Source organism: Malaclemys terrapin, chromosome 5, assembly GCF_027887155.1.
Source record: "Malaclemys terrapin pileata isolate rMalTer1 chromosome 5, rMalTer1.hap1, whole genome shotgun sequence".
Lineage (NCBI taxonomy): Eukaryota > Metazoa > Chordata > Testudines > Emydidae > Malaclemys > Malaclemys terrapin.
In genome coordinates, this window is record NC_071509.1 from 126,748,810 (window position 1) to 126,774,916 (window position 26,107).

A 26,107-nucleotide genomic window follows, 5' to 3' on the forward strand; every position below is an offset into this window, starting at 1 on the left:
ACAGCTTCCAGGTGCGAACCAGAGTCAGACAAGGATGTTTGTTGTCACCATTTCTCTTTCTCCTTGTCATTGATTGGATTATGAAAACATCCACTTATGAGCACAGGAACGGAATCCAGTGGACGTTGTGGACCCAGCTTGATGACCTAGACTTTGCCGACGACCTTGCACTCCTTTCGCATAGCAAACAGCAGATGCAAGAGAAGACTAACGTAGTAGCAGCCACATCATCAATTCCCTTGCCGGGACATTACCACTTCCAGCCAGCTCCAGGGGGAGAATGGGGGTATGTGTGGCAGGGGGCTTTCACCAGCTCCCCCGCCCCCCTTTTCGTCCAGGTCCCTCCAGCAATTCCCTTGCCGGGACCTTACCCACCACACCCCCTCGTAGGAGGGGGTTAAAGGGGACTATAATGATGGGGGGGTTGGCTCCCTGATATACCAGTCATAGGAGTCCTCAACTGCCCCTGGCTTGCTCAATTACCAAGCACCTCTCCTTAATTCCTTTTTGAAGCCATTTTTTTGTGTTCTTTTGTGCCTTAATTTATGGAGTACCTGCACTGAACATCCACTATACACTTAAATAAAGAGTTGCGACATATGGCCTACCGCCCGTCATGTTATGCATGAACCGAGCCTACCTGAACCTGCTGCGAGGAAGGCAACCCCCCCCCCCACACACACACACACACACTGCACTTGGCCAATATGGTGGTAAGGGAAAAATTCCTTCCCAGTTCCCCTTAGTGAGGCAGCTAGCGTAATGCCCACAGCAGATATAGCTAAACACCCAGCATATTTGTGACTTAATTAGGAAGGGAGGATGGTTGCTGCCCAGTCTGTTCTGAGTAAACTGACCTTTTTAAACCCCACATTCCTATGTGGTGGGTCATTTACCATGCTGACTGCTGTTTCCAACAGCTTTACATCTACCCTCCTCCGCCAAGACAGAAAGCATTGCCTTCTTCTCCTGGCCAGCCAGCCAAACTCCTCCCTGCTTAAGTGCCAGGTGGCGAAAGGGCAAGATCCACGCTCCTATAGAAAAAATGCCATTTCTGGATAAAGAATGTGCCCTTCTTTCTGGAAGAAGCAACTGGAAAGATGCCCAGTCCAGTGCAGTAGTGAGATCAAATATAGTCCTTGGATATATAAGCAGAGGAATATCCAGTGAAGTAGCGAGGTCTTATTACCACTGTATATGGCATTACCATTACAGTAGTGGTCTCATTGTAGACAGTTCTGGTGCCCACACTTTAAAAATTATGTTGACAAATGGGAAAGGGTTCAGACAAGAGTTACAAGAATGATTAAAGGTTTGGAAAACATGCCTTACAGTCAGAGACTAGGAAGATCAATCTATTTAATTTATGTAAGAGGCGATTAAGAGGCAACTTGATAATATTGCATAAGTACTTATCACAGCAAAAAGATTTCTGACAGTGAAGGGATCAGTAATTTAGCAGACGAAGGCATAACAAGATCCATTGGCTAGAAGCTAAATGTAGAAATAAGGTGCAAATTTTTATCAGTGGGTAATTAACCACTGGTACAACCTACAGAGAGATGTGGTAGATTCTCCATCACTTGAAGTCTTTAAATCTTTCTAAAAGATATGCCAGAGTTCAATTAGAAGTTATGAACTTGATGCAGGAATCACTTGGTGAAATTCTATGGGCTGTGATATGCAGGAGGTCAGACTAGATAAGGGTCACTTCTGAACTGAAAAATCTGTGGCACTCTGAAAAATTGGGAAAGCAAAAGGAGGATTTTACAACAACACTAGGAGGTCTGACTACCAAAATTCATGAGCGTAAGTCAGAGTCATCAGGATATGATGGGTATTTTTGCCTTGCTTTATGTAGCACCTTGGAAACAGAGGGAAGGCACACAGAAACCTGTTTACAATTGTACCAGGTCAATGCCTGGATACCTTTCCTTGTCTTTGAGCAGAATTATCAGCATTTGCTCTTCTGACTAGCAGAGGTCTATGTGCAAGGTATCACATTCCCGAAACTGCATATTGACTACACTTTGAGATAAAGACCACCTGTGCTGATTCCAACCGAGACAAATGAGGCTGCTATTCTTGTCAGGAGAACAGCTGCAGAAAAGACTATCTGCCATTCACAAAGATGAGTTACCTCTTTTCAAATTAAATTGGATCTTACCTGACCCTGACAAATGAGAGAGAATATTGCTGTAGTCTTGTCTATCAGCAACTGAACTACATGACCCTAAATGACTATAAAGAATAGACCACATAAAGAACAGCAAAATGATGAATGAGAGTGTATTAGAATACCAGTCTTTTTTTTTTAAGCCCCAAAAATTGAAAACAAAGGGTTTGCATTTTGATCTTTTACACACACTTTTATGTGGAACAAAGAGAACTTTTCAAAGAGTACTTTTCACAGAAATACTGTGAGATGCATAAGAGTTATTTAAAATCAGATTACATTTTGCTAGTGAGTCAATGAATAGGAATGCAGTAACACCCTCTTTTCACTTGTAAGTGCAAATCCACTGATATATCTACAATACAAACCCAGATGAACAGATTAAACAAGACCTAATTTTGCTCCCTGTCAATACACATCACATTCACAAGAAAAGTGGAATACTCTCAAAATGTTAAGGGCTCTATGAAATCTCCTCAAGAACTGCTTTCAACAGATCAGTTCCCCTTGTTCATCACAACAATTTAAAATTACATTGTTTTTTCTTGAGAGTTGGACTGCTTAGCATTTTGCAAATTTAAGAAAAAGCAGTATACTTTGGAATATATGTTGTACTCTAAGATATTTTATTATATATAATATAAATAGTATATATGATATTGCTACCTGTTTTCACACAAACAGTTTGCCAAAGTTCAGGACACTGTGAGTTGTTTCTGCCTGAGGAGAAACTGATGACAGAGTCAGAGTTTACCCAATCCTGTTTATTCACAAAGAATGTACCAAGTACTGTTTCCCTGAGCACAGGAGGAATCAAACAACAGGAGATAGTTTCTTTGCTCACAGCTCCAAACTCCTTTCAGCCAGCCCCCCTTCTCCTAAACTTTCTCTCTAGACTTTTCTCAGGGACACACTCCCAATGCTTGTTTAGGCAATATCTGGAGCTTCTTTGTTGCCTTCTATCTGCTTTTGTGGTGTTCCTCACCCTCTCTCACACACACAAAAACACACCCCACCCCCAAATGATGCCCAGTGAAAAACCTTTGTCCACATAGTTCTACTTCCTGGAACTTATGGATTCACATGTGCCTTTGTTGTATTATAAGTGTGGTTTGAGGTCTCTATTGTTTCTTACATTTGTCCCAAATGAAGGGTGGCTGCTACACTCACCAATTTCAATATCATTTCACCCCAATCCATAACATTATAAATATACTAAAATTAAACAACTTTTCCATTTTGGACAATTACAACACAATACACAGTGTTTCAATGGTAGGGCCAAATCTCCATCATCTTATTCATAAAGAAGTCATATTAACTCTAATGGTCCATGATTTGACCCATAATTGTAATCTTATACAAAGGCTTTAATGTTTGTCAATAAAGGAAAGAGAACAGAAACAAACTGAATTTCATTTTATATATTTCCCTTCATACTAAAGATATCTCATACGACCACGCATACAATAAGGGCATGTCTACATTACACACTGGATTAACTGGCAGCGATCGATCCAGTGGGGGTCGATTTATCGAATCTAGTCTAGACGCGATAAATTGACCACCGAGCGCTCTTCCATCGACTCCCCAGTACTCCACTGGAGTGAGAAGCGGAAACAGAGTTGACGGGGGAGCGTCAGCAGTCGACCTACCACAGTGAAGATACCATGGTAAGTAGATCTAAGTACGTTGACTTTAGCTATGTTATTCACATAGCTGAAGTTGTGTAACTTAGATTGATCCCCCCCTCAATGTAGACCAGGCCTAAATAACACACTTATAATACAAGAAACCACATAATCAATCATTAAGCTAAGAGCAACAGCTCTTACATCCTTGAATATTACATGTGAATTTATCTAAAGAGGAAATACTGGCCATGAACTAGTTTTCCCAACTATTTGTGCAAAGCACCATGAGATATTTAACTTTTTCATGGACAACCAGCAGAAAAGAGTAGAAGACACCTCAGCTTACAGTCAGATCACAAGGGTGACAACTTATTATTCAAATGTGACACTTTCTCTTGCCTTCAGTATTGCTTTGGTATGGCAGCCCTAGCTGTACTTCTATGGTACATTGTATTGTCCATTTTCAACTGATATTTCTGTGAAAACAGGAATTTATTTTTTCAAGGAATCCTGCCACAGTTGACAGACCCCAAATCCATCCCATGCCCCTGTTAATCATGAAAACATTATGAGTCCTCTGAAACAAGAATGGCAATATTCTTAAGTGTCTAAGTACCATGCTTTAAAGCACTTTTGAAAACCCATACACAGATAGATAAACAGATAAAGCTTGATGTCAAAGGGAGCTGAGGGCATTCAGCACCTTCAGGATAAGGCAAAAAGAAAGATCTCAATGCACAGATTATGTAGTAGAAACAAAACAGGCCTGGGACTTTGGATTTCCTGCACTTGCAGGGACTGTGAGGAGTAGTCCTGCAAGTACAGGCAAAGGTCTGTGCTGGGAACATGGGAATCATAAAAGTGCAGTTTTAGGTCCAACCATTGTGATTTTAAGATTACTGCAACCTCATTTTGGTGCTCTTGGGGGGATTCCATGGAAATTACAATATCTTTTCAAATTGGGGGGTGGGCAGGGAAGAGATGTCTAAATTTTAAAATGTCCCTTTGGGAGTTCATCCGCTCCCATTTCTTTCTTAAATGAAGCTAGCCTTTATTTAGACATTACAATTGATTGCTACGGAAATTATATCATAAACTGAGAGTTACTTCAGGAAGGGAGCAGGCAGCAGGGACAGAGAATCAATGGTTGTGTTTTCATGCATAGATGCCTTGTAATAAAGAATGAAGAGAAAAACAGCAATTGCAGAAAATGCAATATTAGGTTGGGAACGATTGCATGGTGTGTACTCAAGTAAAGAGCTGCTACATCTCATGGAACACTTTAGGCTTGTCTGCATGGGGACCTATAGAAAATTAAGGTGCATCAGGTAAAAGTGTGAAGTCAGTGAGCATAAGTTAAAGCACATTAAATCCTCATGTGGATGCTGTAATTCGGGAGTAAAGTAGTTTTAGGTCTGTGTAACTTAATCCTTCTTGTAATAACAACTCCTCATAGGAGGATTAAGTTACAGCGAACTCAGGCTACTTTGCTCTTGAGTGAAAACATACATACAGCTGTGGTGTGCGTGGATGTATGTGTTAATGCACTTTAACTTATATGCATTGACTTCATACCTTCAGTTGATTCACCTTAACTTTCATGAGTATCCTCGTGTAGACAAGCCCTTTGAAATGCATTTTATTACACTATAAGGGACTAAAACAGTTTCATAATAGAATGCCTTTCTAAGTGTTCCATGACATGAAACAGGTCTGTAACTTGAGCACAAACTCACACAAACATTCATGTTCTAAACTAAACCATACAGCTTCAGTAGGCATATACCATCTAAGTTGCATTGTTTACACTAGTAGTTTTACTCGTATGATTATGTTTCTTGAACAACGGACTGTTTACAGCTCCCTGTTAAGAGAGAGATTAAAGCATTCTTGTAATTTTCCACTTCATTATTCCTTTGACTATTTGACCTTTTGTATTTTTGGATGTAACTGATCATGGAAAAAGTCAGCAGAGTACTATTGCAATAGATTAAAGCCAGCTTTCCAAAAAGAACGCATATCCTTCAGAAAAACATACTACAATGAAACACAAAAGCAAAAGTTATTTTCTTGAATGCTTTACAAAGATGATGCAGTGTTGTGTCAAAGAGGAAAATTTCTGTGAAGCCTTTCAATCTGCCAACGGATTTCTTATATTCTTCCATTTTTTAATAGAAAAAAAGATGTTTGCCAAGGAACAACCCATGCATACTGAATACCTCTCTACTTTATCCCTTTATTTCATGGTTCACTTTCATCAGTACATGGGGAGCTGATATAGGGAAGAGAAGTTACAAGCTCATCCTCTTTAAAATAAATGGTTGAGTTCACAGGATGATACACCTCTCCTTTCCACACTGATTTTTTTTTCCTAACTTGGTTAGGGTCTAACCAATCACATGCATGAATCACATGCATTTTTCCATTCTCAGATATTGAAAATGACTAATTATTTAAGTGACTTGGCTACGTGTTCCAATCCACTGTAGAGCTGCACAAAACTGTATTGAAATAAACTAATTTGGGGGCTTCTTCTATAGTGTGCTTTTGTAAGGATATCACAAAAATAATAATAATAAAATAATAGTAATAATAAAGAATAGATGACAGCATCTGAAATATGACTTAAGATAATCCACATTCTCATTTTCCAAGTTTTTCAAGCCAATTACTGACCTTTTAACTACGTTTCCACTTACCTTTTTTTTATTTTGTTGGGTAGAATTTTCATTTCTCATTGGTGCTATTAAGCCCACCTTCAGAGCTCCTGCTGCTGCTGCAGAGAGCACTGCCTGAATGATGGCACATTCTGAGCAACGGACAAGCAGGGGTTGCCTGAGGATCCCCTACGTGAAAAGCACTCTTCAATATTGTGGCAACATTTCCACACTCATATAGTTAAAACATGACATGATCTAGTTGAGGGTGGTAAAGGAATGGTGAAGGGGAATGTTCTAACCTGACCATGTGGGATGTTGAGGCAATAATGAGCATGTGTGGTGTTGAAGTCAGTCAGAGTTGAGAGTGCTTAGGACCCCTCACAATTTGCCTCTTAATTACAATTAACTCTTCATTTACCTTATGTACTTACATGGTCCCCTTAGCATCTGAACACCTCACAATCTTTAATGTCTTTATCCACACAATACCCCTGTGAGGTAGGAAAGTGATATTATACCCGTTTTACAGATGGGGCACTGAAGCACAGAGAGACTAAGTTCTTGCCCAAGATCACAGAGGAAATCTGTGGCAGAGCAAGGAACGATGTTTCAAGTCCCTGCTACTAGTACCCTAACCACTGAATGACCTCTCTCTCCATTAACTAATTCTCTTATCCCATTAACTAACCCTCCTATGCCTTGATACTATAACACATACAGTAAAAGCACTTTATTGCTGATGAGCAGGGAAAGGGACTCTTATAAACAACAAGCACTGCCCTGCATAGGCACCAAAGCATGAATCCAGTATCAATAAAAATATTTTTTCTTATTTCTATTTTTAGAAGATATGTCTTTGCAATAAAAAATCCTGGTTTAAATTATATGCCTGAAAGGACCTCGTTCTGCCTGTGATGGATTTTAAGAAGAGCAAGTAGTGATGGAAACACAAACCAATCATATGTTACACTATTCTTACCTATAATAGTAATTTTGTTGCAAAGATACATTAACCTTTGGAAGCCTGGAATTTCTTTACATTACCAACAATAGGCATAACAATGAATACATTATAAGTAGCTCCTGTTATGAAAGCATTAAAATTACGAGTGTCCACTATTGTCTAATTTGTCCTTGTCTCTAGAATTCATGGGATCGGTGCATAGCCCACACAAGGGGTATGCACAGGAACAGTCACAGTCCCTGAACTCAGGAAAGTCCAGCCCACCTCTGCATTTGTCTGCAAAATATACCAGATGAACCAGGGCAAATCCCTCTCAGGGCTCTCCCAGGGTGGTATAGTTCAGCATCATCCCCAGCTAACGGCCGTGGCAAAATATCACAATCTATTCTGGGTATTAGGAGAGCTGGAGAGGCAACATGTTTAACCTCTGGATTGGAAAGCGTACCTCACTTTGCTCAAAAGTGGTCTCCATAGCTTTGATCTTTCTGGCTCTTTGATAGCAGCTTTTCATTCAATTTAACTTGCCTGACAGTCACACTCTACCTAGTAACAGTTTTCTCCAGGGCAAGCTGCTTTCACTAAATACATTTAACATGATGGCAGGCATTGTCCAGTCTCCCAGGTACTTTTTACAGTGATTTATTTCAATTCCTACCAACTCCTTAGTGGAAGATCCCAAAGGCAATGGAAGTTATAGCACTCCACAGCAGCTATAGGACACCAAGTTAACAAATAAGTCATTTTCTCCAACAAAATGGCTAAATATACTCTCAAGTTGGAGAGTCTGTATGTCTCTTGGCCCACAGCTTTCCATGCTTATTAAATAAAAGCTTCCAAGTCAAAGGGAGCTGCTTGTGTGCTCAGCAGTTATGAAAATCAAGTCACCTCTTTAGGTGCCTAAATATTGACCGAAAAACCTAACTCCAGGCTTCTATTTTTGAAAATCTTGTCCACAGCTTTTTCATATCAACATAGAGAATGATAGGCTCAATCAGAGTCTGCAACCCAAGCCCAGCAAAAGCCAGACTTGGAGAGCGGTCAGGTTAAGAGTAACGTGTTCAGTATGTGGTGATCTAGCCATAAAAGGGACCATATTCCTATCTCTGCAGTCCATTCATTTTTATAAGACATTTTATCTGATGGGACTAGCTGCTTTGTTCAATATGGGATGTAGTCAGTGAGCTGCTAATGCTGGTCATGAGTCAGCTTCACTCCATGTCACACAGCAGGCAGTAGCTGATTCAAGTGCCTCATTAATGGACATGCTTTGTAATCCAGTAGAATCCTGATTTTATGAGCATTGACCTGTTCTCTGAACCACTTTTCTGCTGCTGAAGTCATCTTTCTGCCACCGAATGTGACATCAATCCTTCCGCCAATATCAAGCTATCAGGACATGAAAACTCCCAGCTGGTTTGGGCATATGAAGAATCACCTTTCTGCACCTACCCAAAGACAATGAAGCAACAACAAGACATAGAGGAGATGCACGTGGAAGTTAAAGGCAGGCACCTACATCATCCCAGGAGGTTGAGTTTGCTTTTTTCTTATAAGAAAATGAAGGGAATCAAAATTACCTAACTTGCAACAGCTGAAACTAATGGGAGCATTTGGAGACTAAGGACTAAAAAACCTGACAAGAATAAAGCACAGCACATGGACTTCTCCATCTGTGGTTGATCATGTAAGGACTGGACCTTTACTGACTTTGGCAAGATATCTCTCATGGGCAGGGTAGATGTCTGAGGCATTGGCCTCTCCATGGAACCTGGACCACTGTTTGAGGTCTGTGCAACCATTCATGGTTTTGGGTACAAATGGATGTTGGCTACAGCAGGGATAACTCCTTAGGTTGAGATGGAGGCACTTAGGGATGACAACTGCTGCAGGGCACAGTGTGTAATTGGAGCTAGAGTACATTTTGGAGAGTTTCTATGTATGTTTATGTCAGCAAGACACTGGAACATTTTAAGTTTAACAGTAAATCCAAGTTTATATTGTTGCAAAATAATTTTCACATAAACAAAAGGCTTGATTAGGCCCAAGCTATTTTTTTATAAGTAATGAACTCCAAAGCTTAAAGCAATTCAGCTACTAAGACAGTGATAAATAGAAGTGGAAGAGTTGATAAAAGAGCATTCATTATTAATGTTGTACCTCTGGTTTAAGAAGATGAACTAATTATGATAAAAATAATAGCCTCTATTCACAAAAAGTCTCATCAGCAGCAAAGGCAGATTTATATACAGATAGATATGGATCATATACCTTATAAAAACAAAGAAACATAAATGTTGAACATGATTAAAAATACAGTCCTTTATGCAAATGTGAATGTGCAAATATTTAACTCTTAAGTAATGAAAAAGAAATCTTAACCATGTAAGAGACTGGGGAAGTTCAATCTAGTGCACATGCTCATACTGAAAACATGGGGAAACAAATCCTCAGCAGTCAGATCTGAAGACTGGGTTTCATGGTTAACTCTACACCACCCATTATGTGACCTTGGACAAAACACTTTTCTTCTCTTTCTCAGTATAACTGTTTGCTAAATATCAGGGGGTAGCCGTGTTAGTCTGTATCTACAAAAACAACAAGGAGTCTGGTGGCACCTTAAAGACTAACAGATTTATTTGGGCATAAGCTTTCGTGAGTAAAAACCTCACTTCTTCGGATGCATATGCATGCCCAAATAAATCTGTTAGTCTTTAAGGTGCCACCAGACTCCTTGTTGTTTTTGTTTGCTAAATGGGTATAATAATACTTACACACCACATAGCAGTGTTCCAAGTTAAATTTGGTGGGGGGAAGTATATTACAATTACTGGTCCAGTGTATGATGAAAAGTAATATTTTTACTTTATTTATATATAAAGCATTGCTTTTATATATACCTAGAGTGTGAAATATGTGGATTTTTATAAAGTAAAGAAATAAATAAGGTGCTAAATATATTTGTCAGTTACTGATGCTTATATTAACCACATTTCCATACCCTCAGATGTTTCTTCATCATTCATTTAAATATACTGTAAACTGAATTATTGAGTTCTATACTGAATAACCATATAATATAGTACAATAGCACATTATACTGGAGAGGTTCAAAGAGAATTAATTTATTTCAACTAATAATGGTCCCATATTGATTTATTTTCTAGTCAAATCTAAAATGAAACTTGATAAAAAATATTACTTCAAAGTAAGAGAATAAAGGAAACAAGATATTCTTTCAGTATGACCCTCTGAGAACATGATTTGGGGCAACAATTAAGTAATCAATTTGGTTAGTAAATGCCATTGCCTTTTAAAAACAGCAGCTCTCTGATTCCATTAGGGTGTCAATTTAGAATTATGAAAGCACTTTAAGTTCTTTCAGATTCTCCTGGAGCGAGTGATCAAAAGTAAAAAGCCTTTCCAAGTTCAAGGGTGTCTGACACATTTCAGGTGAAAGTTTACAGTCATTGGGGTGACGCAAAAAAGTAGAATTCTGCAACTGTTCCACATTTCTTTGTAGCCTCCTTTTGTTGGTTATTATGGAGACACACCGTTGAACCCATGTTCTACTCTGAAAAGGACAATGTAAAATCGTTAACTACTTAACTCAAAAGATCTGTTAACTTTTTATGTATTTAGTTTCATATAAGCCCGCTTCATTGCCAAAAATAAACTGCTACTGCCTTTTATCCCTGTTTTATCCTTACAGGCCAACAAAGCTGAAGGCAAGTCTACACTTAAAATGTTGCATCAGTGCAGCTGGGGAGAGAGCTCTCCCACCAACATAGTGCTGTCTACACGGGGGGTTAGGTCGGTTTAACTATGTCACTCAGGGATGTGGATTTTTAACAACCCTGAGCGACATAGTTATACTGATACAGGCCTGTAGTGTAGATCAGAACTAAAACTTCGGTGCAGACACTCACTACTGTGATGCAAGTGGTTCTTCCGTCGCCGTAGTCAATCCACCTCCCTCAGAGGTGGTATAGGTTGAAGGAAAAAAATTTCCATCCACTTCGCACTGTCTACACCGGGGTTAAGATCAGCTTAACTATGTTGCTCAGGGGTGTGGATTTTTTACACCCTTAAGTGACGTAACTTTTCAATGTAGAACAGCCCTCAGTTACTGTCAGTGAAACTGTGCAAACCCATTGATGGCAACTGGGCTGCACAGGTATCAAGGTGGAAACACCCAGCACTGATGTCTTCTCTGCATGAATTAAGCTCGCTGAAGGAATAGAGATGTTGGGAGCACTTTGTTGCACCAAACTGTGTTTTAGACCTATATTTTTCTGACTGGTAAATGCCAGCGGTGAAGACATGTGCTCAATGTTGGTGGAGAAGGTCAATCACTCACTTAGGGAAGACAGTTTGCTGGCTTCCTATAAGAATATCCTCAAATAGTCTGTGCTCATGAAATCGTCAGTTAACACTGTCAATCTGGGCAAACAGTATCTAACATTTAGTTTCACTCTTTCTCCTCATACTGTCTCTGTTTATGCTGTGTTTTTAAAAGTGCAAGCGCTTTGGAGCTGGGATCATGCTTCTTTGTTTGTACAGCTTCAAATATATTTTGGATGCTAAGAAAAATACATACAAATAATATTCATATTAAAAATCATTTTTGGTTGTCTCTGTGGATGAAATTCTGCTAGATTTGATATTTGCACTATGCTTTTAAAGATTTGTCAAAGACATCTATAACATTTCAGAGGTGCTTTATATTTTTTCATATACATAGGAATAAATATATACATGAGTACTATGTAAAAGAGAATCCTGAAAGTTCAGTTACAAAAGATGATGTCTGATACTAAAATAGCATAAATGTGAAATCCTGATACACAAAACAAATTCAAACAAAATACACACCTACACAGCTGTTACAGTAGCCCTGGGCCACATCTGTGGCTCTGAAAACTGACAAAGATGTTATGTGAAAACAGCTGTCTGAACGTATTTAAAATGTAAATGATTTTATATAGTAGCAAGAGACTTGGGGAAAAAAAACACCCTGTTGCTTCATTATGAACAAGACGACATTCTGATTCTCTTTTAAAAAAGGATATGCTTGTAAATATTTTAACAACATATGAATCCGTATGCAGCCAAACAGCAAAAGTTTAGCTTGACCAAACTGAATAAATTCCATTTAATCACATGCAGTTCTAGAGCTTTAAAATTCCATCTCTCCTGCAAGGTATTTTCTCCCCATATGGTGATTTTCATTGAACACCACTGCATTCCCATAAAAAGGCATTCCTCTCATGCAGCAATGGTGAAATGTTAGGGCTCTGGGGCTGTGAAATATTAAAGCCATCCCTCATCTGAGGTTTTGATACCATCAAGTCTCACAAGCTAAGCTAAGAGGAGGGTTTGCTCAGTGCTTGCAAGAGACACCCTCAAGGAAAATCCTCCCCCTGAAGAAAGTGATGTTGAGGACACTACGCTGGGAGAGAGACTACATTTGTAAGAAGACATAGACAAGGTTGTACCAATTTTGGTCCGATAAATTTCCCAATGGCACTTTTTACAAGAATAGAGTTTTAGATCCAGTATTAATGGCCAATTTCCCATCTGACTTTTTACATCCTATCAACTAGAGTGGGTCACAACATTTTTGACAAAATGTAATTTAATCAAAGCCAAAACTTTTGTGCAGACATGTTGATTTTGGTAATGCTTTCGATGGGAAGGTTTCTGAGGTCCAGGGCAATCTGGTCACTTTTGAATAAAGTGAGAATGAGAGCTAGACTAATGGAAAAGCTCATGTTTTCAATCCAAAAACAGCTGTTTTGATGCAAATCCATTTCACAAAAACATTTCAAAGGTTTTATTTTCATTTCCAAGTGGAACGAAAATAAATTTCAAAACTTTGTAAGTTGCCGCAAAACAGAATTGTTGTACTCCAGCCACTTCTACTGTCTACTTTAATGACTCATAGAGTTTCACTTTCTGCCCCAAGTTAGTGTATAGTGTTGTTGTGTTAGGTGAAACAAATGCTATGTTCCAGTTTAGAGGATTGTTGCATTGCAGAGGTAAACCACTTTAGAAGACTTGGGAACTAAAGAGCTGTATACAGGGCCGGCTCCAGGGTTTTGGCCGCCCCAAGCAGCCAAACAAAACAAACAAACAAAAAAAAGCCGCGATCACGATGGCAATTCGGCGGAAGGTCCTTTGCTCTGAGCAGGAGTGAGGGACCGTCCGCCGAATTGCCGCACGTGCCGCCCCTCTCCGGAGTGGCCGCCCCAAGCACCTGCTTAGTAAACTGGTGCCTGGAGCCGGCCCTGGCTGTATAAATGAAGTGTTATTATTCATTGTAGTTCGTCACGCACAAACCCCACAGAGAAAAAAGTAATTAACACATCTATGTAAAAGAAATTATACTTCAAATCACAAACCCTTTAATTTCTGTATTCCTTACATTCCAAACCAATATATTTAATTTACTTTAAAACTTCAAAATTGTTCTTGTTCAATATCTTCTTAAAAGTTATACAGTTATACAGTTACAAAGAGAAACTTACGCAGCCCAGCCTATTTAATTTAAGAAAAAGATTAAGATGTGAGTTGATCATAGTTTGTAAATACTTATTATAGGGAGATGATTTCTGACACTAAAAGGGGCTGAAATGCAATGGTCAAAGGCATAACAAGATCCAATGGCTATAAATTAAGGCTGAAGAAATGAGGCATACATTTTAAAATAGTGAGAATAATAAACCACTGGGATAACTTATCAAGGGATGTTACCGGATTTTCTGTCATTAGAAATCTTTAAATCAAAATTGGATATCGTTCTTTAAAAAAATGTTCTAGCTGAACCAGAAGTTACAGGCTTGATGCAAGAATTACTGGGTAAAATTCTACGTGTGTTATGCAGGTCAGACTAGACAGTTACAATGGTCCCTTCTGGCCTTTACATCTATGAATCTATGTTGAATCTCTCTCTATATTAAGAGACACTAGATTGTTCTTCGTGGGCATATGCGTTGTAGGCAGGGCAACTATAATACCTGGAGTACTCTGGTGTCTGGGGGAGCATGAAAACATCAATACTCCTTGAAGGCCAATGCTTGTGTGAGGGGAACCACAGTTTCACCCATTGTCCATTCTCCCCAACCTCTTTGAGACACTGTGTGCTTCCAAGGAAAATCGTAAGTGAGCTGTCCCAGTGTTCCCTGGAGCTATGGGGCGGAGTCCACAAGACCCAGCTCCTTATTCCCCACAATACATCTGTATAAGGGATAGCCAGATTCTAGTCTTAAATGTATTATTTCAAATATTATACAAATAAAATTCCCATTTGCAAATATAACATAACAGGAGACATACAGGAGTAGTTATGACATAAGTGATATCAGCATTTCAAACACGCTATGAACATAATGACCATGACATAATCACCTTCAAAAGTACATTTCCATTTTGTAGGGTTGGAGTATAAAGGGACCGTCATAAAGATTGACAATTTAGCTTTATCTGTATGATTCAAACTTTGAGAGAGGAGAAAAAATGTTCTATTCTTTGTTTTTGTTTTTCTGTGTAGAAATCATAGAGCTGTCGTCCTATTTATAAATTCAGAGACAAGTTTGTTTTAAAATGTCCAAACGTTATGAATGCTTTAATGAATAAACCTTTGATTACCTATGTTCTTTTTTGTTTATTTTTTGTCTCATACCACATGCCTCCTTTAAAAATATTTTCAGCATGATTAAATAATGGCAATGTGATTCCCCACCCCGCCTTTTTTTGGTTAAAAGGTTTTTATGGATAATACCCCTTCTACCCCGATATAATGCGACCTGATAGAACACGAATTCAGATATAATGCAGTAAAGCAGTGCTCCGGCTGGGGGAGGAGAGGGCGGGGCTGTGCACTCCGGTGGATCAAACAAGTTCGATATAACAGGGTTTCACCTATAACGCAGTAAGATTTTTTGGCTCCCGAGGACAGCATTATATCGAGGTAGAGGTGTATTTAAGAGGCTGTCATGGAAGCACTGCTTAAATACTAAAGTTTTGAGCCATTTATGATATTGGAACTTTCATTAGCACATATAAAATAAATCTAACTTAATACAGTAAGTGCACATGGAAACATATTTACTAAAATCGTCTTTATGTAACTGTCTTTACCAAGGATTGAAGAGCGATGTTAATAAGTAACAACACCATCCTCACAACTTAGTGGGTCTTTCTGTTGTTGTTGCTTTTTAATGACTAATATTGAATCTATTTCTAATATAATATCACTGCAATAAACACAAACGTACATGTTGTCCAGCATATTATGGACAAAGGCTTATTGGACTGGAAAAAGAGCAGAGGAATAGACAATGCATGAGGATTAGCATAAGATTCATGGCATTGGAACCAGGGATCCTTATTGCACTACACAATTACAAGGCCATGTTTATGTCTCTTCTCTTCGGTCCTGAAGCAATTCCTACTTAAGTTAATGAGAATCTTTCCATTGACTTTGATAGGAGCTAGGTTGGACCATATATCTTCCCCCATCACATTGAGGATCACGCAAATTGAATTTCTGCTGAATCAAATATGTGGAAACATTGTAACTTTTCTCTTCTGCGCATCATTGATAAAGAGGATACTATTTGGTTCACTGTAATCAACTGGTGCAGGGGTAGGCAACCTATGGCACGCATGCCAAAGGTGGCATGGGAGCTGATTTTCAGTGGCACTCACATTGCCCGGGTCCTGGCACTGGTCCGAGGGGCTCTGCATTTTAATTTAATTTTAAATGAAGCTTCTTAAACATTTTAAAAATCTTATTTACTTTACATACAACAATAGTTTCATTATATATTATAGACTTATAGAAAGAGACCTTCTAAAAATGTTAAAATTTATTACTGGCACACGAAACCTTAAATTAGAGTGAATAAATGAAGACTCGGCACAGCACTTCTGTAAGGTTGCCAACCCCTGAACTCATGTATGACATACACATTTCTTCAAATGTAAGTACATCCTTACACTATGTATTTGTGGCAGTACTTATTTAAAGCTGGCAATTGTTAAAAAGTATTTAGAGAATCTCCTTTAACAAATAAAAGGCAATTACGAAATCAGCTTGCCAATGATCAAATTAACATTGAATTCTAACTAAGCAGGAGGATGGCTGTTTTATGTTCCTAGCTAGACATTATATCAAAACAACGAGATGGCAACAAACTTTTAAAATTGTTTTTTTTTTATGATTCTGAGACCAGCTTTCACTCATGATCACAAGCTTTTTTTGGAACATGAAGAAATCTCTCTCTGCCTTTGGGCTATCCATTACACTGGTCTAAAATTTTTGAGAAGTCGTCTGCTTCAGAGATAAAATGTGCTATTTATTATGTATTTTGATGTGCTGAATTCAAATATGACAATTAAAACAACTACTGTTTGGCCACTGTTTCTAAGATATTTAAGTTTTTACATTTTATGTCTATATATATATGTATAACAGGAGAGGTGAAATAGCATCACTGCCCAAATAGAGGTAAAAACACCTCTCTACTTCTACTCAAGATTTCCGTTTATGCATCCCAGGATCGCATTAGCCCTTCTGGCCACAGCTCCACACTGGGCGCTCTTGGTCAGCTGATTAACCACGACTTGCAAATCTTTTTCAGAAAGTCACTGTTTCCCAAGATAGAGTCCCCCATCCTGTAAGTATGGCCTACCTTCTTTGTTCTAGATGTATACATTTACCTTTGGCCACACTAAAACACATATTGTTTTCTTGTGCCCAGTTTACCAAGAAATCCAGATCACTTTCAGTAAGTGACTTGTCCTCTTCATTATTTACCATTGCCCCAATTTTTGCATCATCTGCAAACTATCAGTGATAATTTTGTGTTTTCTTCCAGGCCATTGATTAAAATGTTAAATAGGGTAGGGCCAAGAACCAATCCCTGCAGGATCCCACTGGAAACATACCTGTCGATAATGACTCCCCATTTACAATTACATTGAGACCTTTGAGTTATAACCTTTTAATCCATATAATAGTGTTTGCCATGTTAATTTTATATTATATCAACCCTATTATCTTTATCAACCAAACTTGTAATCTCATCAAGTTAGTTTGACAGGATCCATTTTCCACAAACTCACATTGATTGGCATTAATTATATTACCGTCCTTTAATGCTTTATTTATCAAGTCCCCTATCAGCTGCTCCATTATCTTGGGTGACTTGAAACTAAACATATTAAAAGCACAGAACAAAGAAGCCAATCACTAATTCCTAACCCAAGTGTGGGTATTATTTATGAATACTCTTATATTAAAAATACATCATAGATCAGTATTGCTAAGGGAGTCCATAACTGTGTTTTTTAAGTTGGAAGAGACCAAAGACACTAAAGAATCTGATCTTTTTGCATATCTTTGCTGCTTACAAAATAGTGTACTTTTTATGTATTGTAACACAGAAACATTAGTCCCTGATCCCGCCAAACACACTTTTGCTTAACTTTACTATCCCCAGTCGACCCCTTGAAGTCAATGGGACTATCCAGGGTAGAAGCTATCTAGTTCGCAGGGTGAGGCTCTTAACTGTTAATGTGGGGGAATACCCAATTATATACCTCTGACACCTTGCCTATACTCTGTCCAAAAATGTATAAGAAAATAATAACTGGTCTCTGCAGAGATGGTCTATGGTACACTTTGGCTCAAAGCAATTTTTTTCAGCTGAGTTATCAAGTCCTAAAAATTAATTTCTAATAAAAATGCTAAGAGGCCTTTAACTACAGTGATGTTAGTGGGCACTACTAAAATAAACAGAAGTCCCTGTCAGTGCCAGAAAACCAGTCCATCATTAGAGACACTTTTCTAGAAGCTTTTTATTATATCTGGATGATGATAATCTTCTCACTAGTGAGCCTGCTGGTTTCAGGGACATATCAAGTTTATCAGAATAATTTTACATGTTCCAAACAGCAGGCAGAGTAAACAATAACAAAATAGAAAACAAACGTTGCATGTCTTCTTTCTCCGAAGTTACTACGGTGTTTGTAATTGGTAACAAAAGCAGTCATTTAACCATACTCCTGTGCATATTAAAATTCTCAATTTAAATAGCTGCAGATACAATGTAAACTTTCGGGGGCCAAGTCTCAGCTGTGGCAGAGGAGCATGCAACAAAGCTGAGGAGTGAGAGTGTGTGCATGTGCAAAGGCAGATTTAAGCAACTTTTGCACTCCCCTGATGATGGGGCCACCCTGCACTGGGCTGATCCCTGACATAAATTAAAGAGGCCTGATGGCTGCCCTAATTTATTGTGGTTGCCTATGGTTCCTAAGCAGATTAAGACAGCCCGGAGTCACCAAGGCATAGGGATGCACCAATGACACCACTGTTCTCCCAGTCATGCCCTCTGAATTAGTCTCAGGAAGGGGAGATGGCATAGGAGCCACTGTATCTGCTCTATGTCACATAAAGAATGCCCTCCACAGGTGGACTCTTCTAGCTGCCAGGTATGCCACTTTGTATCTGGCAAGTATATAACCAGTTCTCCCAGAGTAGTAAAGCAATCTTTTAAAAATTAGTTAAAATCTTGACCATATTACAGGCAAGAAATAGATTTGAGTTCTGTTAGACTGTGATATAAACTGTGACCTGACCCTGCAAACATTTCCAAAGGACTACTCTGGTAATTACTGTGATGCTTGATAATAAGTGTTTTAAGGACTGGACCATATTAAAGGCAAAGTTAAGACTGACACTATCCTTAACTTGTCCATATTTCTTAGTGTATTGTACATATTGTCCCATACATAACATCACCTGTTGCTCTGAGATTCTTCCACCCAAAGGATGAGGTAAAGGTTAGAGCACCAGGTTTAAAATGAAGTTGTTTAGCAAAACCTGTAGCTTAGTTAGTAACTTGGCCTGCAGAACCTTTATTACTGGAAAGGGTAGAAACTCAGCTTGGTAGAAAATGGTAAGATTCTCAGAGACCAGGTTCATTTACAGGGCGGGTAGCAGAAAACCCTCCTCTTTTACTTTTAAGCTTAGCACATTCGCTCTAGAAATTAATGAGAGACAATAAACATAGACCCTCAAAATGCTGTTTGACAGACACTTTTCACAGTAGAGCCACACTTTAAAAAGAAACCGGGTAACTGACAGTGGCATGACACAACAATAAAGCTGAAAGAAGTCTGTGTTTGACATGAGTTTTATGTCCCTGAAAAGTGTAACACTTTCTGGCCAGCGAGTCACCTATTTGGAATATTACCATTGCAAGAGTCAATGTTATGCACACATAGCACAAGTTAGTTTAACTGGGAAGAAGCACATGCATCTGAGAGCATATCATAACCCCAAACAGTGGAGGGTCAAACATTTTGAAGAACAGCAGAATATTAGATGATCTTTAGTAAAATACAGAGCCTACAGTCAATTCCTTCAATACTTAACTAAAACCAAATCCTAAAGACTCTGGGTGAGGATAAAAGTCCAAAATGATGTCCCCTGCTTTCAAAATTGAAAACCAATTTTCAATTACACACACACCAAAAAGTATTTTACACTGAAATATCTGCCACCCTCCCTTCCTACCTATAAAATGCTCCAGTAGAAAGAAAGAAAGAAAGAAGCTAAACCAAGTCTTTGAAAAGTTGCCCAAAACCATACCTTCATTTGCATACATTATATGCGAGGATTTAGCTTGGAGCACATTTTTACTGCTAATTTATAAATCCTTGAAATATGGGGTTTAAAATAGAATGTTAATATAACTAACTACAGCAGTGCTTGCAGGCACTGCTATAATGAAGGAAATAATTGCATCAATAAAATTATACTAGTTTGACACTAACAGTTTGCCAAAACAAACAATTCTGAATATCTAACAAGCGCTATAAATATGGCTGTCATCATAAATCAAAGCTATCTGAGACCAGGATGGATGAAACTCTGAAAAAATACCAATGCTACTGATGACTCTTTATAAAAGAAAGCAGCTTTGTCAGCATTAAGAATTTTATTAAGCTCCTTCATGCTCAATTATGAACTCAGTGTTCCTTTGAAATTTTTCATCAACTATCACGTTTTACAATATATACAATTATGAGTAGCTTGGACATAAGCTTCTATTTGATTTTCTGTAGAATCAACAGGTTCTAAACTCATAAAATTACCTCAGTAATTTAGAGAAATATAATCAACTTGGAATCTAGCCAATTTTAAAAAATGAATTAAAAGTACTTCCAGGTGCTACACTATGCCCTATTTCCTCCCACTAAATACTGCAGTTTCATAATCACCATTTTCACTTGTTATAGTGTTTTTCTCTCTTCTATTTCTGTGCAAAAAACCAAAAGAGTGAGAACTGCTAAGGCCCCAATCCTACGATACACAAGCCCATGAGTAATTTTAGCATGTGAGTTGACCCATTGAGTTCCACAAGTACCTACAGGATAGGGGCCTAAATGATTCTAAAGACTGGTCTACAAATAGAAATTATGTCAACTTAACCAAATCTAAATTGATTTGGTTAAATTGGGGCAATCCCCATGTGTGGACACTCTTCAATCAGTTTATGGGTGCCTTATATTGGTTTATCTTAAATTGGTAGCAAACAGAATTAAGCTAAATTGATATTAGTCATTCTTAAATTAATTTACGTTTCCCATCAATGGGGATTGATTTAGAAACTGACGCAACGGCTGTATGAAAATATGCCTAATATTTCACATTTCAGGTGTTAAACCCTACAAAAGGTGTGGTTCAAATACAGGCTAATGACCTCAAAAATATTTTATTTTTCCTGCATGCCTGAAAATTAGAAAGCAACAAATCAATTATGTTTTTTTAAAAAATGTAATAAACAAATATTACTTCCAAATCAAAATTTGACTACGATTCAATAAACGTTTGCAGCTGCCTGCCTACTGATACCTCAGGTTTTCAGAAGCCACCGTCAATGTGGAATTATACATTATGGAGGAATAAAGCTCTGTATTAAAATATGAATATGTTTTGTGGGCATTGCTTTAATGAATTACAATGAGTCTCTCCATAAATTCCCAGATGTTCTATATTGATGAGCTGATGAGTCTAAAAACCTAAAAACATAATTAAGTTCAGAAATATTTCCCAACAGTTTCTGAAGGACTCAATATTTTTCAGGCAATTATTAGAATGGAAGCAAAATGGATTTTTCATAATCTGCACATTCTTTTATGGATTGCTCTGGACTCCAGCGCATTTAATTTGTTTAATGCATACTGATGATCTATGTTATGTAGTATGGTTTGAAGCAGAATTGGTGAACTCTTTCTTTTTCAATTTGGATAGTGCATCCAGGGGGAAACATTTAAGTAAAATAAACAGCTTTAGAATGCAAAGTATGTTGCTACAGTAGATTGACGAGTTAAATTATATTGACATTTCTTCTTGCCTGATAAATACCTTCCTGATCTTAACTATTATTACGTAACAGACCACTGCCAAGTAATGCTGTTAACACAGCTATGAAACCTAAATATCATCTCATTTGTGTTACAAGTGTGTGTGATTTACTGTCATTACCAGGATAGCGTGGATTGAGATAGGAAGACAGAGGCATTGACACATTAGATAACCATATACTGTTTAAAGGGCAACTTCAAAAGATGAGAAAAAATTCAAAACAGGTCCCATGTCATATCATCAATTATAACACTGTCACACTAATGGCTAAGAAAAGCAGGGGAGCAGTGACAATAAGTGCATTCATCTTACTATTGCTCTGGAAAAGGTGCACCTGTATCCCAGTGCACGCTGTCTCCTGTTATCCCCTGATGAGTGCGCTCCATGACAGTGGATCTGATAGTGAGAACATTAGCTATCCGTCATCCCTTCTTGCTGAAAGGCACCTTGACTACATCTAATGACTGTAACTAGAATAAACTATAGCCTCCCCGTCTATCTATGTCCAGTTTCTTTGTTATGATGCTGACATAGTAGTGAATTATCTAATAAACATATTCTAAAGCAAAGGCTAACAATGTCTTTAATACACTTTTGCTTTGTAAGTATTGCATGATATGTAGCAGATATATTGATTGGGACACCTGAAGCCAATTAAGGAGTGACTGGAACTAGTTAAAAGCCTCCCAGCTAGTCAGTGCGGTGTGGGTGTCAGGAGCTATAGGAGGGAGCTGTGCTGTTGGAGGAATGAAGTAGTATGAATCCATATCAGGTGCAAGGAAGGAGGCCCTGAGGTAATTGTGAAGAAGATATTGAGTGCGGGCTGCTGTGGGGAAGTAGCCCAGGAAATTGTACATGCCCTATTTCCAAAAGTCAACTTTCATAGCTGCTAAGTTTAGGGTCCCTGGGCTGGAGCCTGGAGTAGAGGTTGGGCCCGGGCTCCCCTCTCCCCTCCCTGATCAATCACTGATACTGGGAGACAACAGAGACTGTGTGAGGGAGGGTTGTTTCTCCTCACCTCCCTTGCTGGCTTATGATGAAAATGGCTTAGTAGACTGTGAGCCTTGCCTCTAGAGAGAGAAGGGCTATGTGGAGGGTCACAGTGAGCCTCTGAGGCTAGCAAAAATCCGTCAGGAAACGCAGGACCCACAGAGTCAAGGACAGAACTTTGTCTAAGGTATAGTACTGTATTTACAAATATGCAAGGAGGTAATATACACTTAGGGCCTGATCCTGGAGTCTGACTGATCTGCACAGAATAGAAGTGAAGTGTATATATGAAAGGTGGCGGAAAGCTCACCTTTGCACTCTTCTGATCTTGTTGCTACTCTTTGCAGAGCTGGTCCTCCTGGTCCCTGTTTGAGCAGCCTGACACATCCTACAGCAAACAGCCCCCGTCACCAAAAATGCAGACAGGAATCAACATGGCAAGGAGGAATTCCACTTATCCTGTTTTTCTGGTGTACAGGCAACAGGGCAGGGAGTTCCAACATGGGATCATGGTACAGAACAAATTTGAGAAGCAATGTTCTAGAATGATTTCTCCCCCAGACTAGTAATACTGGCTTTAGGGCCAGTATACACGGGCAGTGTGATGTGAACAGTCACACTCCAATGGAAAATCTGGCCAGTAGCTTTTGCACAAGAAGGGAGGATTTGCCTCTAGATTCTTTCCTTTTCAAAATAGTTCACTCCCTGATCTGTTTGTTTTTTATAATTCTGGGGGAAGCCTTTGTAGCAACTGAATGAAAATGTAATATGTTTGTACATTATCTGGAAAATTTAATGCTCCCCTTTGTGGAAACATTTTTGATAGATGTTTCGTTGTGTTGTTGCAGTCCTATAAAATATTATTGAATAAGTTATTTAATACAGTGAAGTTTAGCTTGGGGATTTCTATTCACATGGGGCTTTACAAATGTAGATGAGACAAGGGAGAATAAGATTTGCAACAGCCACATTACATAGGAAGCTGCTTGGGTTGTAAGCAGTTAATTTTGCATCCTGATGTGATCAGTGCAGATAAAAATTTCTGGCAGGTTGATGGTTTATTGTTTACCACTTACAATGTTTGTACCTTGTTTATTATCTGTTTTGGTCTTATTTTTGATGCTAACAGTTAAGTACCTAAGGTAAAATGTGAGTAGATACAGTAACAGCACTGCGTGATTCCACATTTTTGAGGAAGATGGTAGAAATGATTCCATTAGCACCATTTGAGCCATTGATTTTTTTAAGCAGAAGCCCCTCTTTGAAATCAATAGAGGGTTTCTGCTTAAAAATGTATGACATGAGACAGCAGTTAGCCTTTGCAACCTTGAGTTTTGAGTTGCAAGACTCATCTCTTCCTGCAGGCATTCTCTTAACAACTAAGAACAAACGGTCTAGTAAGTAAATCCCCTAGATTCAACTACTTAAAAGGTAAGGGACTTATAGCTAAGTGGGAGAAGCTGTTCTTTCTTGTGAAGTAAACTGTTGAACTTCTAAATGAATGCCAAAGTGTTTTGACATTATACTGATAGGTGTCTTCAAAATTAATATAGCAGTTCAAGTGCTGATAATTGTTTAACAGGCTGAAGTTGTATTGAATCCATAGCCTTTTAGTTCCTTGATTAAATTATTTAATTTTGCTCGTATGGGCATTTTTTCTTTAGCTAAGGATATAGCTACTATCTATTCATCCCCCTTTTTTTTTTTTTTTTTTAAGTTTGATTACAGAATTACAAACTCAAAGTCCAACCCTAGAGTCTTTACTTAGGCAAACTCCTATTGAAATCAAACAGAAATTTACCCTGAGTGAGGACTACAGGATCAGGTCCTCTGTGCGTTCCTATAAATAACATGAACATTTTGTATAGTCCCCCACAGATTTCTCAATAACATTTCATTTCTTTATTAATGTTCAGTACAATAACTCATATTTATTAATGTTAATAATATCACAGAGGAAATTGCCTGTAGTTATAAAAGCATCATAAGATATTTTTATGAGACTAAAATTATTGATATCTAGAAACGACGCCAGTCAGGAACTTGTCCTACCAGGTGCTGAGGATTTTCAAGAAGTTCAGCATTCCCATTTCCCACTGAAGTCAATAGGAGTCAAGGGAGCGGCACAGAAAGCATTCAACGCTAGAGCCAGGCTACATTTTTTGGACAAATAGTTTATTTGCTGAAAAATGCAATTTTGGTCAACTTAAAACTATTTGTGAATTCATGCCAAAGTCACCAAATAGTTCAGGACAACAAATTTTGGTGGACCGGTTCACAAAAGAACAGGAGGTATTAGTACATCTCTTGTACTCTATAGCCCAGTGGTTAGGGCACTCCTCTGGGAGACCCAGGTTCAAATCTCAGCTCTAGAACGGGGATCTGAACCCAGTTCTCCACTCTCCTAACCACCTGGGTATTCTGCAGCAGAGCACGTATCTATACAGTCATTCTCTCGCTCACATCCAATGACTATTCAAGTATTTTATACATTTCAATTTACTGTAAATTCCCCAAAGTTTCAGTTTTGGTTCCACCCAAACCATTATTAATTATTATTATTATTATTATTTTAGTTTTTCAGAATGGCAAACAAAGAGAAAAACCAGTTATTTGCCAAATTCTACTCAACAACTCAGGATGAGGACTCACATAATAAAAATAATACCCGTCATGGACAGTGAGTGTTGGAGAGGGTTTTTTTATTATTGTCATTTTAAGCTGTAACAAAAATAATAAAGGCATGAAAGCTTTTATAAGAATTCTTTACAATAAATGCATGGTGGTAGAGCAATAAAGATCTACAGCCTTCTGAGTCATAAAAGCTGCTGAAGGCTGTGGTTGCCAATTCTGTGACATACCACCTACCAGTCAAGGGAAGGGTCAACTTGCTATAGAAACAGAGTTATGCTTCTCCTTTTTAAGTTAATCGCATTTTGCTATTGATTTCATTGGGAGCAAGATCAAGTCTTAGGGGAACAGACCTCAGGTAACTGAAGTCACCTTCAATGAAGAGCAATTATGTCTTCTCATTTCTCTGTTCATCTGTATATGTCCTCACATCCTGTTAGAGCCATGCAAGCATGGGAGATGGCACTGTACATTAAACTACTTGAAATATAAGCTCTAATGGTAGCTAATTGCATTTTTTAAAGTAGGAGTTTTAAGTTGTGAACAGTTATTTATTTAGTTGCCTTTTCCACTGGATCAAATAGGAGGCACTATCAGAAACCGAAGTGTCTAAAT

General features: G+C 38.3%; 1 protein-coding gene across 21 annotated transcripts in view; it reads right to left on the minus strand.

The window, feature by feature from the left end:
- STPG2 (sperm tail PG-rich repeat containing 2) overlaps positions 1 to 26,107 on the minus strand; it is a 703,121-nt gene that overhangs the window by 390,543 nt on the left and 286,471 nt on the right. For 3 of the 21 annotated variants that reach the window (XM_054029558.1, XM_054029556.1, XM_054029555.1), the window contains one exon: positions 6,510 to 6,656. The exons of the other annotated variants lie outside the window; for them this stretch is intronic. In XM_054029558.1, coding sequence (XP_053885533.1) covers positions 6,510 to 6,656 — 147 coding nt within the window. The remainder of the gene's footprint in view (positions 1 to 6,509; positions 6,657 to 26,107) is intronic. 21 annotated transcript variants of the gene reach the window in all.